This window comes from Choloepus didactylus, chromosome 6, assembly GCF_015220235.1.
Source record: "Choloepus didactylus isolate mChoDid1 chromosome 6, mChoDid1.pri, whole genome shotgun sequence".
NCBI lineage: Eukaryota > Metazoa > Chordata > Mammalia > Pilosa > Megalonychidae > Choloepus > Choloepus didactylus.
The window spans coordinates 6,348,950-6,365,096 of NC_051312.1; the positions used below are offsets into that span (position 1 = coordinate 6,348,950).

At 63.6% G+C, this 16,147-nt stretch overlaps 1 protein-coding gene across 1 annotated transcript in view; it reads right to left on the reverse strand.

Annotated features, from left to right (window-relative positions):
• TPCN2 (two pore segment channel 2) overlaps positions 1-15,913 on the reverse strand; it is a 28,986-nt gene extending 13,073 nt beyond the window's left edge. Inside the window, exons 1-13 of the mRNA XM_037838701.1 lie at positions 15,754-15,913; positions 11,868-11,932; positions 11,053-11,129; positions 10,563-10,740; positions 9,842-9,958; positions 6,412-6,518; positions 5,899-5,971; positions 3,679-3,775; positions 2,716-2,781; positions 2,345-2,409; positions 2,005-2,105; positions 1,217-1,298; positions 921-1,007 (exon numbers count right to left, since the gene is read on the reverse strand). Of these exons, the coding sequence (XP_037694629.1) occupies positions 921-1,007; positions 1,217-1,298; positions 2,005-2,105; positions 2,345-2,409; positions 2,716-2,781; positions 3,679-3,775; positions 5,899-5,971; positions 6,412-6,518; positions 9,842-9,958; positions 10,563-10,740; positions 11,053-11,129; positions 11,868-11,932; positions 15,754-15,862 (1,224 nt within the window). The 5' untranslated portion in view covers positions 15,863-15,913. The remainder of the gene's footprint in view (positions 1-920; positions 1,008-1,216; positions 1,299-2,004; positions 2,106-2,344; positions 2,410-2,715; positions 2,782-3,678; positions 3,776-5,898; positions 5,972-6,411; positions 6,519-9,841; positions 9,959-10,562; positions 10,741-11,052; positions 11,130-11,867; positions 11,933-15,753) is intronic.
• Positions 15,914-16,147: the final 234 nt, after the last annotated feature.

Genomic DNA, 16,147 nt, shown 5'->3' on the forward strand with positions numbered 1-16,147 from the left:
TCAGCGTCCAGAACGGGCTTCCCAAAGTCCTGTGCTGGAAAACCACCATCATGGGACCCCCCAGTGTGTTCAGGCCGCCCCTCCCAGCTCTCTGCTCGGAGGCCTGCGGCATCACGGCAGTGGGCACGGGGTGGCACACGACCCTCCCCCATGCCCGCAGTGTGGGCACCAGAAGGGAGGCCCCGGATGACGCAGGGGACAGGTGTGCAGCACCAAACGCTAGCTGCTGAGGCAGGCCTGGCTTCGGGCTCTGGAAGCCTAGTAAAAAGTTTTTGAGAAAACCTTCTGTATGAGGAGGAAAAATGCCTGTGGCCGCAGAGGCCACCCAAAAACCCCAAAGCAGTTGGAGGGACAGAGAGCCAAGGGCCCAACTAGCAGGGAGTGCCGGCCCACCTCTCACTCCCCATTCCAAGGCCTGGCTCGGCCTCTCAAGGCTGAGCGGCAGGATCAGCCCCAACAGGTGGCCTAGGACACATCCCACCAGGTCCAGCACGCCCAGCCCAGCCCCAGGAGGCTGCCACGGAAACACAGGCAACCTCAAAGCACAGTCTGACCCAGAAGCCCAGGCCTGTCTGGTGGTGACTTCAAAAACCAACATCCGAGATGAAGAACAAAGCCCCTGGACAGGACAAGCACCAGGAACCTCCCGGGGAAGAGAGGAGCTGGAGAGTCTGCCTGGGGGACAGAGAAAACCCCTCAGAAGTTTTCTCCGAGTTGGGCTTGGAGCAGGCCGGCTGCTGTGACCTGGTGAACTCCATGGAGTCGATAAAATCACCCCAGTGGCAATCCCTGGAGCCAGAGTCCCCGGGAAGGGGCACCCTGCACGGGCGATAATCACGCTATCCAGGGGGATCAACGGCAGTGGAAACCATGCTGTGAAAATCCCCACCAGCCTGAGAGACCCAGGCCTGGCCTGTTACCTCCTTGATCACCCTTTTGTCAAGCTCACTGAATATTTTCTGGAACTCGTCGGCTGAGAGCAGGCTGCCCCTGTAGGCGTGCACCCTCTGCAGAGAAGAGAAGCCACGTCAGCCGGCTCCACCTCCTGGTCGACGCCCCAGGGAGCCCCAGAGTGGAAGAGGCGGCTGCTGCACCCCACCCAAGCCAGCAGAGGCCAGCCAAACCCTCCCGCCCTGCAAAGGGGCTGAGTGACATGACCCCAGGAGCAGCCAAGCAGCACAAGCCTGGGACAGCACAGAGGGGAGAGATGTCCCACCTTCATCATGGCTTGTTTGAGGAAAGGAATCATTTGGACTTCCTGAAGCACCTTCTGGAAGGTCTCAGGCTTCACCCCAACTCTGTGGGAAAACAAACCACACCCTGGTGAGCAGAGCCCACTCAGAACCCTCTCGGGTGCCCCGGTCTGGGTCCTCGGGGCCCGGCTTCTGGCCTGAGCTTTGCCACAAATGCCTCTGCAACCCTGGGCGACGACACTGGACAGTGACAAGCAGCTCCGCCAAGGGCAGCACCCACCACGGGCAGCACCACGGGGCCTTTGCACACACCGTCTCATTTAAAGCCTGGAGACAGGCTCCACTATCACCACCTCATGGAGGAGCACACTCAGAAGGGGCATCTGACGGAGGCTCCTGCCAACGAGCATCCCAACCATTCCACCGTGACACACTTTCTCGTTTACATGTCTCAAGCTCCCTCATTTACAAAATAAAGCAGCTGAACAGAGAAATGTCCAAACTGCCTGCGACGTGGAAGCCCCAGTAAGAGCCCAGGGGTGTGGAGAGAGCACAGACCTGGGGAGACCCTTTCTCAGGCCACTTAACACAGATGCAAGGAGGATGCAAACCCGGAGCAGCAGGGACACCGTGGAGTTCACGATTCCAAACGGAATAGTAAAAGTCCAGGGCCAGGCAGAGGGAGCTTCGCACACAAGGAAACATCTGGAACGATCCACCGAGGAAACCCTCCCTGCGAGCACCCAGATCCGCCCCCAAGAGCCCCAAGCCCATTCCCGGTGAGGGGGTCCCAGGGAGCCTCGGCACTCACGCGCGGGGGTGGCCTGCCCCCTCTTCCGCCTTGGAGGAGAGCACCTCGTAGGCAGCCCGGATGCCCAGCCGCCTCCGGAAGAGGGAGGTCTGGAGGGATTGCTGCAGGGGGGGATGGGGTGGCTCATTCAGCCCCCGCCCGGGCCACACACCCCTCAGCCCCGGCCAGAGCCAGGCTGGGTGGGGCATGGGGAAAGGGGGCTGGGGGTGGGGACAGGGGCTGGAGGGAGGGAGGCGGGGAGGGGAAGAGGCAAGGCCGAGGACCCGTCTGGGCAGCGTGATGGGCCCTGCACGGTCCCGAGGGCCCCCTCCTGGTGCAGAGCGGGCAGCGGCCAGCTCACCATCAGATAGCCCCGGAACTGGTTGTAGATGATGGCCGTCAGCAGATTCATCAGAAACAAGCTTCCTTCAAGAGAGAAAAGCCACCGTCAGCGGGTCCCGACCACCCCAGGTCTCGGCGAGGCAGACTGGGACAACCAGCGGAGTTCAAACCTTCCAGGCAGTGGCCCAGAGCTGGGGGCAGTGCCCGGGCACCAAAGGTTGGCCCAGCTGCCCCAGAGAGCACCAAAGGGGGGCTGGCCACCCTAAGTAAGAGTAGACACAGGCGACTCTGGTCAGAGTGGGGCACCCTGCCTCAAGCGTGAGGAACCCCTCGCAGAGGCGGGCTCTCGGCCGAAGTGGTACAGCAGCCCCTAGCCCCACTGGGACTCACCTATCACAGTAAAGAAGATGAAGAAGATGGAGTAGGCCCGGTTCCTGGAATACGCAGGAATCATCACTGATGGAGAGAAGCAGCCAGAGAACTGAAAACCTCAGCACTCGCTCCGATTCCCACCACAACCCTCTGCCGTTCACTTCTCGACAGGAAGGAGGGCTCTGGGTCAGGAGACCTGGGAGACCTACTTGTCCAAACGCTGGTCCTCACCCTGCTTGCACACCCTTGGGAACGGGGGCCTCACTACCTGCCCAGGAAGCTCAGCCCTTGTGCCAAGCTCGCATAGGCCTTCCTGCAGCCCCTCCCAGACAAGTGGCTCTCTCCATTCCCAGGGACCACGGAGACAGCTCTCCCTGGATGGGAGAGGCCCCAAGCCATCCTCCTGCAAAGGTCTCCACTGGCCAAGGACCACACTGAATCCAAGATGGACGCACCCCCCAGGGTGGCCGGAGCATTGTCACACCCAGGAGGACTGCACCCCCACCCTGGCCACACACCCACAGAGCAGCCAGAGGGACATCAGCCCCCAGGAACCCCAGCTCACACTCCAGGAACCTCCCACATGCCATGCAGGGCCACACACACACACACACACACACACACACACACACACACACACACACACACAGACACACACCCACACACACACCCCTCACAGCTACCCTCTCACTCCAGGAACCTCCCACATGCCATGCAGGGCCACACACACACACCCACACACACACCCCTCACAGCTACCCTCTCACCCCAGGAACCTCCCACATGCCATTCAGGGCCACACACACACACACACACACACACACACAGCTACCCTCCAGCTACCCTCTCACTCCCCCCACCCATTCACCGTCCTCCAGGGCTCCCACCACCACCCTGGGCACCCCATGCCCCTCAGTGCCCACCCCTGCAGCCTCCCTCTCGTCCCCACCCCCTACCCATCCTGCATGGCTCGGCACACACCATCCGGGTTGTTGGCAGTGGTCAGCAGCACCAGGAGGGACGTCAAGGCCTCCGGCAGGTTGCGAAAATAGATCAGCCTCTCCTTGTCCTGCCCGTCCTGCCCAGAGCAGAGGGGACAGCTCTGAGAAGCCGCTCAGGCCTCAGCCTCAGGCCGCAGAGCTCCGAGCCCGGACCCACAGCCAGGTCCACCCTCCCCCAGGTCAGCAGCCCCGACCTGAATCTCCCAGAGAACCAGACAGGCGCAGACTCGCAGTCTCCAGACAGGAAGGAGGCCCACACACCCACAGACCAGCCGCACACCACCTGTCCAGGACCCTGAGCACGGAGAGCCCACCCGCTAGGAGTGAGCCAGGCCTGGGACCAGGAGCCCCCCGGGAGAGTCAGCATCGGGGGTTCTGGGACCACCCACACGGTCAGGGCACTAGGAGGAATGAGACTAAAGAGGCGCTGGCAAGGGGCACAGGCCGAGTCTGGAGGGGTCACCCATGGCCTTCCCATCGTCTCCCCTCCAGGAAGGGCCACCCGGGGCAGGCGTGCCACGGCCCTTCTCTCGGACCAGGGCCTGGACACGTGGCACCCTCTGCCAACCAGCACCCCAGACCCCTGCAGGAAAGGGCATGGCCTGTAAACCCCTCTGCAGGTGACCCAGCCTGGCACAGCCAAACTTGGGGTCTTGGGCCCAGGAAACCACCCTCACTTGGGGATCGTTTCCAGGTACCAGCCAAGGGCCAACATGCAACATGCCACGCCTGCCACGAGCCTGTGAGCACGTCACCGGCACCCCACTGAAAGGACGGGGCTGCCACCTGGCCCATTCATCACTGGACGCTGAGGTCAGGGGAGTCGACTGGTGGTAACAGATTGCCACTGGCCAGGGAGGCGTCAAGCATCACCGAGAGGGAGTTCCGGGGACTGGGGGTCCCCATCACATACAGAGCCATGGGCACGGGTAGGCTGTGCTGGGGGAGAGCAAGGCAGCCCCACCAGGGCCTCAGTGGAGGCCCCGCAAGGACAGAAGAGAGCACAGACTTCCAGAACCAAGCCACCTAGCTGCAGGAGCCTGGAAGGCAAGCCCTCCCCACACGGAGGATTCCAAGGTGGGCTGTGCCCAGCCCACGTGGGCTCTCCCCAATCCACCCAAAACCCTCACATCCAAATAAGTGGGTGTGAAGCCACCCACCCCCCAGAGGCAATTGCGTGACCCAGGCTCAGGGCTGAGCATCATGCCAGACAGGGGGTCTGTCACCCCCCACCATGCAACAGACAAGGCCCTGAGGCCCAGGGGACGAAAGGCCCCCAAGGTGCCGGCATTCTCCCCTGGGCGCCTCCCACCCTCTTTGTGCTCCTCCTCTGCAAATCGAGTCCTTCCAAGCAGCCCTGGATGGGACCCTCCATGCCGAGAACCCTGGTCTCAGCAGGCGAGAGCCTGGAAGGGAGGCCGCAGGCTGCAGGGGGAGCAGGGGGGTCCAAGGCAGGACTCAGGGAGCCCGGGCTCGCACCAGCCCCACTGCCAGCGAGTGACCAGGGCCCTGAGCCAGGCTGGCAGCCCCTGGCCTAGAAAATGCCAACAAGGGTATCAGAGGTAAGGCCAAGGTGGTGCTTTGAGATGAATCAGGGCAGGAGACAACAAGCAGGCTCAGCCAGGCGGCGCTGACAGGAAAAGCTGCTAAAGCAGCGGGCATTGCGGGCTCAGCCAGCCCGAGCCAGGGAGTTGCCAGGCAAGGCATCCCCAACACAGCCAGCCTCCCAAGTCCTCTCCTCCAGGCCTGGAGAGGGGCCCGAGGAGGCCAAAGGACAAAGAGCCAGGACAGTTCAACCTCCACCAAACTATTCTCCTGACCCCCAGCAGGGAAAAGTGCCAAAACCTCACCAGTTACACAATCACCTTCCTCGGCCCCAGTTCCCCATTAGGGCCACAGAGCGCAAACCTGGCAGGGAGCCGGCTCTTCCAGGTCACCCTGGGGATACTGGGGCTCCCAGGCCAGCAACTGGACCGGCAGGGCCTGTGCCCCCAGTTCAAAGGCCTCAGGTGGACCTGCTCAGGAGCCCGGGCTGCAAGGGGCTCGGGCGGGAAGGGGACCCAGCGGGGAGAGGACAAAGACCAGCAGCTGAGGCGTGAGGCCCTCTCACCCCGCCCATCCCCTGCCCTTCCCTACCCCTCGCTCTGCCCCCCGCCCCGTCCCACACCCCCCTGTCCCGCACCTCCCTGTGCCCCCTTACCTTCTCCCCGGTGAAGAGCAACATCCCGAACATAGTAAAGACGCACAGGTGGAGCGAGAGCAGCAGCACGACACTGTGGAGGGGACGGGTCGGGGGGCAGCCCACCCATTCACTGACATGATGCCAACCTCCCCTCCAGGTCACCAGCAGCCCCTGCAGCTGCACCTGGTCCCCTTCCCCAGATGCACCATGTGCTCGACCCAGTGGGGTCTCAGAGAAAGGCCCACCCTACCCTGTGACCTTTCCCTTTTGGCAAGGACAAATCTGTAACCCCAGGGGCAAGCTCCAGGGGCTGGAGGAGAGGGGAGCGGCCCCATGAGCTCCCGGGGGAGGGACCCTGAGGTGGAAGGAGGGGCAGGAACACCAGGGCCCGGCGGGAGCGATCATCACCCACCCCAGGTCTTCCGTGCCCAGCAGCCCGAACAGGAACCCCAGTGGGCACTGCCCCCAACCACGGCAGAAGGCAGAAAGACCCCGGCCACATCCCTGCCAGCCCCGGGCCCCGGCACCCACCTGGCCATCTCCGGCAGCGTCCACCGCATACACTTCAAGGTCTTCTTCATCATGGAAGAGTTCTGCAGCAGGAAGAAGGGCCGCAGGAGCCGGCGAATCCGCACAGTCTGGAAGAGATGCAGGGAACACCTGCAAGACGGATCTGCACCTGGGTCCCCGAGTTCTCAGGGGATCCCCTCAGCCCCCACCAAGGCCATGTAATTGAGCAGGAGCTGAAGATCCTCCAGCTCCCCCTACCCTGGGGACGCAGACCCTCATCTGCTGTCAGCCACAGGTCAACAAGCAGCTTCCCCAACCCCAATAACCCAACCCAACAACAGCACCCCGGCCAGCCAGGGCCATGTAGGGCTCCGTGAGGACGAGCAGGCGCGTGGGTGTGGGTTGCCCCCAAGGAAAAGCAGCTGTGTGGCAGGTACTGGGCCTCTGGCTAGCCACAAGGCGAGCAGCTCAGCTCAGGCCCCCAAGATTTCACAGAAAAGCCACGGCCTCTTCTGCAAAGAACGGTCTTGCTTGAGAAGTGGTGTCTGGCAGACTGCACATCCGTGCCGGTTTGAATGTATTGTGTCCCCCAAATGCCATTATCTTTGTAGTCTTGTGGGGCAGACGTTTGGGTGCTGGTTAGATTTGCTTGGACTGTGCCCCACCCAGCTGTGGGTGATGACTCTGATGAGATGTTCCCATGGAGGCGTGGCCCCGCCCATTCGGGGTGGGCCTTGATCAGTGGAGCCATATAAATGAGCTGACTCACAGAGAGGGAACTAAGTGCAGCTGGGAGTGATGTTTTGAAGAGGAGCAAGCTTGCTAGAGAGGAACATCCCGGGAGAAAGCCATTTTGAGGCCAGAGCTTTGGAGCAGACGCCAGCTGCCTTCCCAGCTAGCAGAGGTTTTCCGCACGCCATTGGCCATCCTCCGGTGAAGTACCCGATTGCTGAGGTGTTACCTTGGATGCTTTGTGGCCTTAAGACTGTAACTGTGTAGCGAAATAAACCCATTTTATAAAAGACTATCCATCTCTGGTGTTTTGCATTCTGCAGCATTAGCAAACTAGAACAACATCTGACAGCAGCCCCCGGAGGGGCCGGATAGCCTGTCGGGCACAGCAGCCACGCGCTGAGGGAGGTGGGGCACAAGGGGTCAGCTGGCCCCAGCCCTGTGCCCTGCCTCCACCCCACAGGCACCCAAGGGCTCCCTGGGGCTGTGTGACTGGCCAGCTGCGACAGCAGGAACCTGGGCCTGGTGTGCAGATGGTGCTGTGATGTGTGGCTCCAGGCAGAAGACACCATGTAGGGTGTTGCAGCCTGATCAGGAATGTCCCCGGGAGAGTGCGCCCAGGATGGGCAGCATGTGGCTATCCACTCTCACTGGACAGGGAAAGATTCCGAGTCACGGGTGGTCACTACCAGTCAGGATGGGTGGTCGGGGCCAGGAAGCACAGGGTTGGAGGAGTGGGGACTGGGGGGTTGGGAAGATGCAAGCAGAAGGCCCTCTTGAGACACTGACCACCCAAGGGGAGGGGTGGATGCCCTGTGGACATCGGCCAGCCTCTTTTCTTGGCCACCCTGAGTACACAGCGACCACAGTGGCAGGGACAGCAACATGGGCCCTCCCCCCACAAGGTCACTCCTGCCAGCAGCAGGGACAACGCTGGGCCCTCCCTCCCCGGAGCAGATGCCACACCGGTGACGGAGCCACCTGCCTGCTAGGACACTTCTTCCAGCTCCACCGTCCGAGCTCCGGAGGCAGCCCTGCCCCCCACGCTGGCTGGCCAACGCCACTCCAGATCCAGAACTCCTCTGACCACACACGCCCACGGAGGTCACTGGCCTCACACGGCCCCCGGAAGGCTTCGGCAGTGATGCTGAGCGGGGGGCCAACGTGGAGGGGCTCTGAACTCCCATAGGGTGGCCCATGGGAAGTGGGCCGCTGTGCCAGCTGGGACAGTGACTCCGAGGCCGAGGGCAGATTGGGGAGCGGCCGCCCAGGGCAGGGGGTCTATGTTGGGGCCCCTCTGGGCACCTCTTAGTGTTCCCACGTCCAATGTGGAAACTCAGATTACTACAGCAATCAAAAGAAGGGGCAGGACCCCTGAGGGCTTGGTCCACTCTGGAATGAAGGTCTGGGTCACCCCACTAGAAAAGTCCGGAGCAGCCAGGAGCCGAAGCAGCGGGACGGGGCAGGGTAGCAGGAGGAGATTTCAAATCCCAGCGGGGGCCTCGTGGCCGGTTACAACCAGGGCCTGCGGCTGCGACAGTATATTCTTCCCTGCCTGTTACGCACACATAACTAGCGTTACGTCTAATTCTCTCTCCTCCCTTCTTTCCCCTCCTGGTTCCTACAAAGACTGGGAGTGGCAGGGATGTTTACAGTTTAGTCCTCGAGTTACGAAATATTCCAGCGGTCATGAAGACGGCGATGACCGTTCCTGGGAAATGGAGACGAGGGCTGCTGCGGCTGCCCAGGGCGGGGGCGAAGCCGTCTTCTGTCGCACCAAGGGCAGCTGGTCTTGGAGGAGCTGGTGCTGCCGCACGCTGGGGGCGGGGGGGGGAGCGGCTACTGTGCATGCCGAGGAGCTCAAGCGGGGACCGGGCCCCCATCCGGCCCCTGAGGCCCTGCCCACCAGTCGTCCCCAGTCGCTGGCTCTGTGATCCTGCCAGCGGGGGCATGGGAGGGAGGGAGGGAGGCTGGACGGAGAGGGACGGGCCCTTTCAGCCACCGTCCACCACTCTTCCCATTGGCAGTGCCTGGCTCAGCCCGTCCACCACTCTTCCCATCGGCAGTGCCTGGCTCAGCCTCCACCCTCCTTCGGCAACGCTAGGGCCCACCCCAGGGAGCCTCTGAGGGGCTCCACAGGCCCCGCCATGAGCTTCCAGGTCCCCTCCGGAGAACCCCGACCTCTTCCTTCAGGTCCCCCAGCCCAGGCATGGGGCTGCCTCCTGCAGCTCCTGTTTCTGCACCACTCTGAGGCCCCTCTTTGCTTTTTCAGGTACTTGACACTAGTTTAATTCATTCCCCATATTCAGTTCTCTCTGTTAAAGCACCTACGGCTTCCGTTTTCCTGACTGGATGCTAAGATGGCCGGTTTTTCCCTGCTGTCTTTTACAAAACCGAGGCGAGCTACTTCTGGGCATTCCGGGAAAGCACATGCTCTGCAGCCAGGTTTGGGACGGCCGGGCCGTGCGGGCTGGCTCTGCATGCGCGAGTTTGAGCACATTAAAACTGACAGGGGATGTGCCGGGAAGGGGTCTGCTGGAAATGGCTGCAGGCCCCCCCTCAGCAACGGTACCTCCTGTGCCTTCCCCTGCTCTCAGTCTTCTCATCTGCGAGGTGGGAACAATGAGCTGAAGTGTTGGGCAGACAACAGCGATGAACCGGAGCCCAGCCACCCCGCCCCCCAGCCCCGCACCCTGCAGAGTCCCCACTCATCACCTACCTCGGAGCACCTGAGACTCAGGGACACCACCCAATCCACCAGAGACACGGCCAGCACCAAGATGTAGGCCTGCAGCCAGGGGCTCTTGTTGAACTGGGTCCACCCCACCAGGTAGCCCTGGCAAGAGGAGGAGGGAGGAGGGCTCAGCCAGCAGCCCCCACAGGGCGCTGCGTCACGCAGCAAGCGTCTGGCAGCCACCGGTGGGGGGCGATGCTGAGGGGGAGCAGGAAGCCGAGCGGCCTCTGCTCCTGGCCCCCTGCTGTAGGACCTCGGGCACAGCACAGCGCCTCTGCTTCAGTTTCCCCATCAGTGTCCACCAGCTCAGTCAGCTAAAACGAGAAGGCCTCCCCCACCTGGCATCTCTCTCTGTGGGGCTGGGGGGGGTCAGCTGTGAGGAGACCACCCTGGCCTCTCGTCCCTCTTGCTCAGCTGGAGTGTCCAGCGACAAGGCCACCCGCCCTCAACAGCACAACCCAGGTTCAGTTCACGTTCCAGAGAGGGAGACGAGTGGGCAGAGCCTCTGCCTCAAGGCCCAGAACTCGCTAAGAAACCCTGCCGTCTCCTTCCATGACTGAGGAGCAAAATCAGGAACAGAGCTAGCTGGCTGCAGGCATATTTAGAAGAAAGAAGATAAAAGGCCCAGAGGAAACAGCCGAGGGCTGGGAAGGCCGCGGCAGCTGGAGCCGGGTCCCGGGCCCTCAGCACCCTGAGGCCACCTCACCTTCACAGTGACGTCAGCCACAAAGACCAGCAGGCAGAGCAGCTCGACGCTCTCAGTCAGGCCGCAGGGCGGCTCCCAGGGCTTGGCGCGGTAGCGGACGTCGGAGGTGCTGGTGAGCGAAGAGGGGGTCTCCACAAAAGCCAAACACAGGATCAAGAAAATGGCAAAGCCCAAAATCCTGGAAAAGGGACAAAAACTGGTTAAAAGGCAAGAAGCAGCCGTCCCCTAGGGCCACAAAGCTGGCAGCAGCCGAGCACCCGGGAGAGGAGCTGGTGCCCGGGGAGACGGGGGGTCCCAGCTGGGGGCTCAGGCAGGTTGAAAACCACTCATCTCGCCAAATGTGACTGGACCGTTCTGGAACAGAGTCCATGCCACCAGAGAGCCCCTCCGCCTACAGACTGAGGAGGGCCCGGCAGGGGAGATCCTGGGTCCTTCTCCACCCACGGCCACAGGACCCAGCCCCCCCCGCCACCCGAGGCTGTGCGCTCACCGTTGGTAAATGTCCGAGTAATACCGTCGGTAAAACCACATCGAGCGGGTGTCCATGCGGTGGTAAATGGAGCGGTACTGGAAGCGGAGGTCACACGTGGTGCGTGAGTGGGGACAGCACATGTGCAGGTGCCCTTCTCACCCCACTACGGCCCAAACTGGGGCAGGCGGAGGCCCGCAGGGGCCCTTCAGCCCCGGCCCGTGGACAAGGCACCCTGCCCTGACCCGGCTGCAAGGTTTCCCACCAGCCCGAGCTCCCAGGGCCTGGACCAGCCGCTGCCACGCCAGGACAGCAGGCACTCGCTCCACATGCTCGCGCCACGTGCCAACCTGTGCCCCCAGCTGTCTGAAAGGTGTGTTCTTCTCTGTGCGAGGCTGACCGCCCCCCAGTTCAACCGTGCCAGCCCCAGGATGCTGCCCACCCTCACCCCTCCACATGGGACCCTAGCCGCCCCCCAATCCTCCAGGGGGGGCACTGTGTGCTCCCACACCCTATTCTCCTAACGGAGCTGGCATGCCATCTGTGGGCACTGGAGATCTTGTCGTCTCAGTGCATCTCCAGGACCCAGCCCAGCCCCGGCACCCGGCGGGCACCCAGCCCATGGCAAAAGCCGAACCACCCGATTGCAGGGCTCAGAAGAGCACCAACGCCACCTCCTTCTGGGGCCTCAAGGCCCCGTCCCAGGTATCCTGACCCCACAGTGAGGAGGGCAGGGTGTGAAGGGGCCGGACGACTCAGCCAGCAGGGCTCCCATCATCCACTACACAAGAGCCCGGAGACGGCCCGGGCCCAGCCACAGGAGACGCGCCATGCACCTGGATCGCGTCTTCAATGAAGACCACGGCCTGGTTGAAGCAGAGGTTCCTCGTGGCCTCAGCGCCTGTGGGCAGGGAGACACAGTGGGTTACTGGGTGGGATCACGGGGGGCTCACCTCCATGGGCCGCGTCGGGGTCCAGGAAGAGCCTGGCTGCAGTTTCTTTCTGAAGCTATCCGTAAGGAGATGCCCTTTACCCTAGAGCATTGTCTGTGTGTGGTCAGAAGGCAGGAACCCACCTGGACGGACCAGAAAAGCAGCCTGGGGCCAGGTTGACCCGGAGACGGGGCCGGAGAGGCCCAGGACCGCAGGCTCCAGAAGCAGCCGTGCTCTCCACGTGGCGGAGCACGGAAGGAAGGCACGCAAGACACCGTTCTTCTGAGGGAGCCCGGGAGCCTGCTGCTCGGGGCTCAGCCTCTGCCCCCAGTCCTCCTCTGGAAGGTGGGGTGCTGTGGCCGCCCAGCTCGACCCCTGGCAGGGTGCCACAGAGTGTGACAAGGGAGCACACGGAGCCCTCGGGTCAGCCTGGCACACAGCACGTGCTCAGCAAATGCCCACTGGTCCCTCTCGCAGCCATCTCCCCGCCGGCCTCCCTTGCACCCCCAGATCAGCGGCTGCAAGACGAGGTAACCCTACCCGTCTGCCCTACGTCAAACGGAACACGGACTCAACACTGACGTGTGAAACTGGAATCGGTAAGCAGGAGGCGCCCTCGTCATTCTCCAAAAGGCACCGAGAGCTCAGAAGCCCTGCCTGGGTCACGGTGTCCCTTTAGTGTCGGGGGCCAGAGGTTTCAGGAGGCCGCTCCAGGCACCCCAGGGTCAGAGGTGAGGGAGACCTTGCATCCCTGATGGGGACAGGGCAGCCGTCAGGCTACAGGGGAACGACCTGGGGATCTCGTGGCACCGTGAGGAGGGGGTTTCTGGGACTGGATCTGGGCAAGGGAGGTAGGAGCTCCTGCCCAGGTGGAGCCTTCAGGAAAAGTCGGGAGCACAAAACACCACCTCCCAGAGCCCCAACCTGCTCCTGAGACCCTCGCCCCAACCAGGCACCCCAGCTGGTACATCTGGTCACCGAGGATGCGGGTCTGTGGGCCACCGCAGAAGCTGCTACTTGATGGACATGAGGAGCCGTGCCCATCAGCAGAGGCCACGGGAGAGGCCCGAGGTCACACGTGCATGGAGCGGGAAGCAGGTGGGCCTGGGCGGTCCCGGGGTCCGGGCCTTGCGGGCTCGGGGCTGGGAGACAAAGGCTTCCATCCAAGACCCTAGTTCCACTCTAGTCCCGTGTCGCCAACAGCTGCCAGAAGACACAAACTGGCACCCAAGGAAACGCAGAGATGTGCAGTGCTTCAGAGGCCAGAGGCCGCTGCCCACTGTGCCCGCCGTGCCCGCCAGCACTACACAGGAAGCTGCTCCTGTCCTTGGGCTCATGCCTGGGGACAGGGATCAGTGGGGGGCATGGTGGGTCCCAGCCACTGGGCTCTGCCACGGCCGTGCTGTACCCCCAGAGCCAGCACCTTCCTCTCCCGGGGCCTCAGTCTCCCCACATGTACAAGCATGAAGCTGACCCTTCAAAGTTTCCCAGGAGGCCCTGAGGGTGGTCCTCAGGGTGGTAGCTGTCACTTCCCCTGAAGGTGTCCTGGGAAGCTAACACCCCCCCAACCCCTTCGTGGTTCTGCTCCAGGAATAAACCCATGCAGGCCCCCTACACCCAGCCGCCCTCCAGCCTCCTCTCCAGCTGCTCCAGCCCCCCACCCACGCAGTCTCCAAGCCCCCACCCCTGCCGAGGGCTTTACCAGGAACCCTGTCTCCCCACCAGCCATCAGGGACTCATCTCCCACATCATCTTCCCCCAGGTTGGCCCCCTCCCCTTCTGGGCTCAGGCTGCCCTGAGCTCCCCACACTGGGGGGCCATGGCCTGTAGGTACCCCTCCCCCACCAGGTCAAAGTACCCAGGCAGAGGTCTGCTTGGAGCATGGAGGGCAATGGGGGTCCATCGCCCACCCACACCAGCCCGGCCTCCACTCCCAAGCACCCAGGTCCAAACCCTACCCCTACCTCGGGCTCCCAGCTCCAACCTGCACAGCCCCACGAGGGATGCAGCCAGCTCCCCGGGAGACCCTGGGTGAGCCCCTAAACCTCTGCGCCTGTCTCCTTGCAGACCCTACCCTGTTGGACTGATGGACAGACAGATGTACAGACCAATATACAGGCTATCACAGTGAAGTCCTCCGTAAATGTTACCCACTGTTATTATTTTAGAATTTCATTCTACAGCCTAGCAATCCTTTTCTATGATTTTTTTTTCATAACTGGTAAAGGACCATTTTCTGACCCAGGAACAAGAAAAAAAAATGACCGTCCTCACACCCTGAGCGAACGGAGACCCAGGCCATGCTGGGCAGCCTGCGCCAGGAGCCCAGAACACATGGCGTCCTGCGGCCGTTCCGGACGCCCACGCCGGATGCCAGGAGGCAGGTCCAAGGGCCGCCTCCGAGAGCCCCTCCCGCAGCCCACGCAGCCCACCCAGCTCCCACCCACCGGGGTGGGCCTCACCTGACCGGCCTGACCGCCTGCGTGGCTGGGGTGGGGCCGGTAATAACCATTCTGCTTGGGCGCCAACAGGGCCGGGCCCCCCGGTCCCCAAGACCACACAAGGCGTCCCCTGGACTGTCTCCAATTCCTCACGACACCCCCTGGGCCACCCATTATACCACCCCCCTTCTAGAGACTCAGAAAGGTTAAGCATCTGCCAGCCATGCAGCCAGGAAGTGGCAATTCCAAAAGGGCACCCGGGCCTCTGGACACTGCAAGGCCTGGGGCGAGCGGACAGTGTGCCCGGGCCCAGGAGGCGACCGGAAAACTTTCCTGGGGACGGCAGCTCTAGAGTTCCCGGTCCCCCGGTATTCCACTGATGGCCACATGACTCCGGATCAGGGGGTGGGGCCCACCTGTCCCACCCAGTCCTCCCTGACAGGTGAGGAGGGTCAGGGCGGAGGGAAGGTGACCCGAGCTGTTACGCCCAGCCGGGGGCTAGCGGAGGTGCACAGAACCCAGGGCCGCGACCTCGGTCAAGTCTCCCAGCCTCTCTGGGCCTCGATGTCCTCATCTGTGGACAAAGCCGAGGCACGGGACCCAGCGGCGCCACCCTCCCGCAGTCTCCGGCTGCTGGGTTTCGAGGATGGTAAACAGGAAGGGCAGGAAGGAGCTGGAGAGGGCTGTCCAGGGCCAGCCCGGGGAGGAAGTTGCGTCGAACCCCAATTCCCAGTGGGTCAAGGAATGATAAAGAGAAAGGCCTCTGGAGTCAGCCTCAAGGGGTTCGAATCCCACCTCGGCCACTTCCCGGCTGGGTGACCATGGGGAGGGGGTCCCCTCTCTGCACCTCTGGTTCCCGCCTAGGAAATGGGGTCAGTGACAGCGCTGCGGCCGCGGGGAGTCACTAGGGCCATCCGAGGGGGGCACGTGGCCCCGGCACGCAGAAGGGGGCTGGTCCCCCCAGGTCCAGGAGACAGCAGGGAGCAACTGGGAGGCGCCCGACGCCACAGCCCCCAACTCCGCCCCAGACCCGGGCAGGGAGCCGAGTCCGCCCGCGGGGAGCGGCCCTCCGGCCCTCCCCACCTGCCTGCTGGGACCCCGGGCCTCTCCCGGAGTCCGGCCCGGCTGAAACCCCGAACCCCGCCTGGACCCTCCCGGGACCCCGCTCGAACCCGGGACTCCGCGCCCCACTCAGACCCCGACGCCAGCTCGGACCCGGGTCCCGCCCGGACCCTCCTCGGACCCCGGCCCCGCTCGCACCCGGGGCGCGCGCGGCAGCGACACGGGCTGGGGGTCGGCGGAGCCCCGCGCGCCCCAGGCCGGCGTCTCCCCCGGGCCCGGCCGCTCACCTCCGCCGACCCGCACGCTGTGGCACGTGGGCGACCCCGCGCAGTCGCGGCCGCTCCGACCCCGGGCCCGGCCCAGAAGCGGGTCCGACTCGCCACGCGGCTCCGCCATGGGGTCGCGCCGCGCGCTCCGACGCCTCAGCCGCGCAAAACGCGCGCGCGCCGAACTCCACCGCGCAGGCGCAGCGTGGGTCCCCGCCCCGCGAGTTCGGGGAGGGGGCGTGGCAGCATTGTGACGTAGGGGGTCCCAATGGCTAGGAGCCAATGGGAACAGGGGCCTCGCGGCGTGGAGGCGGGGCTTGCCTGGGAGGGGCGGTGCCCGGGGCTTTCAGGACCTGCCCCGGGCTGGGGTCGAATGTCTTCTGGAAGAAAGACCCCGGGACCCTCAGCATCATCG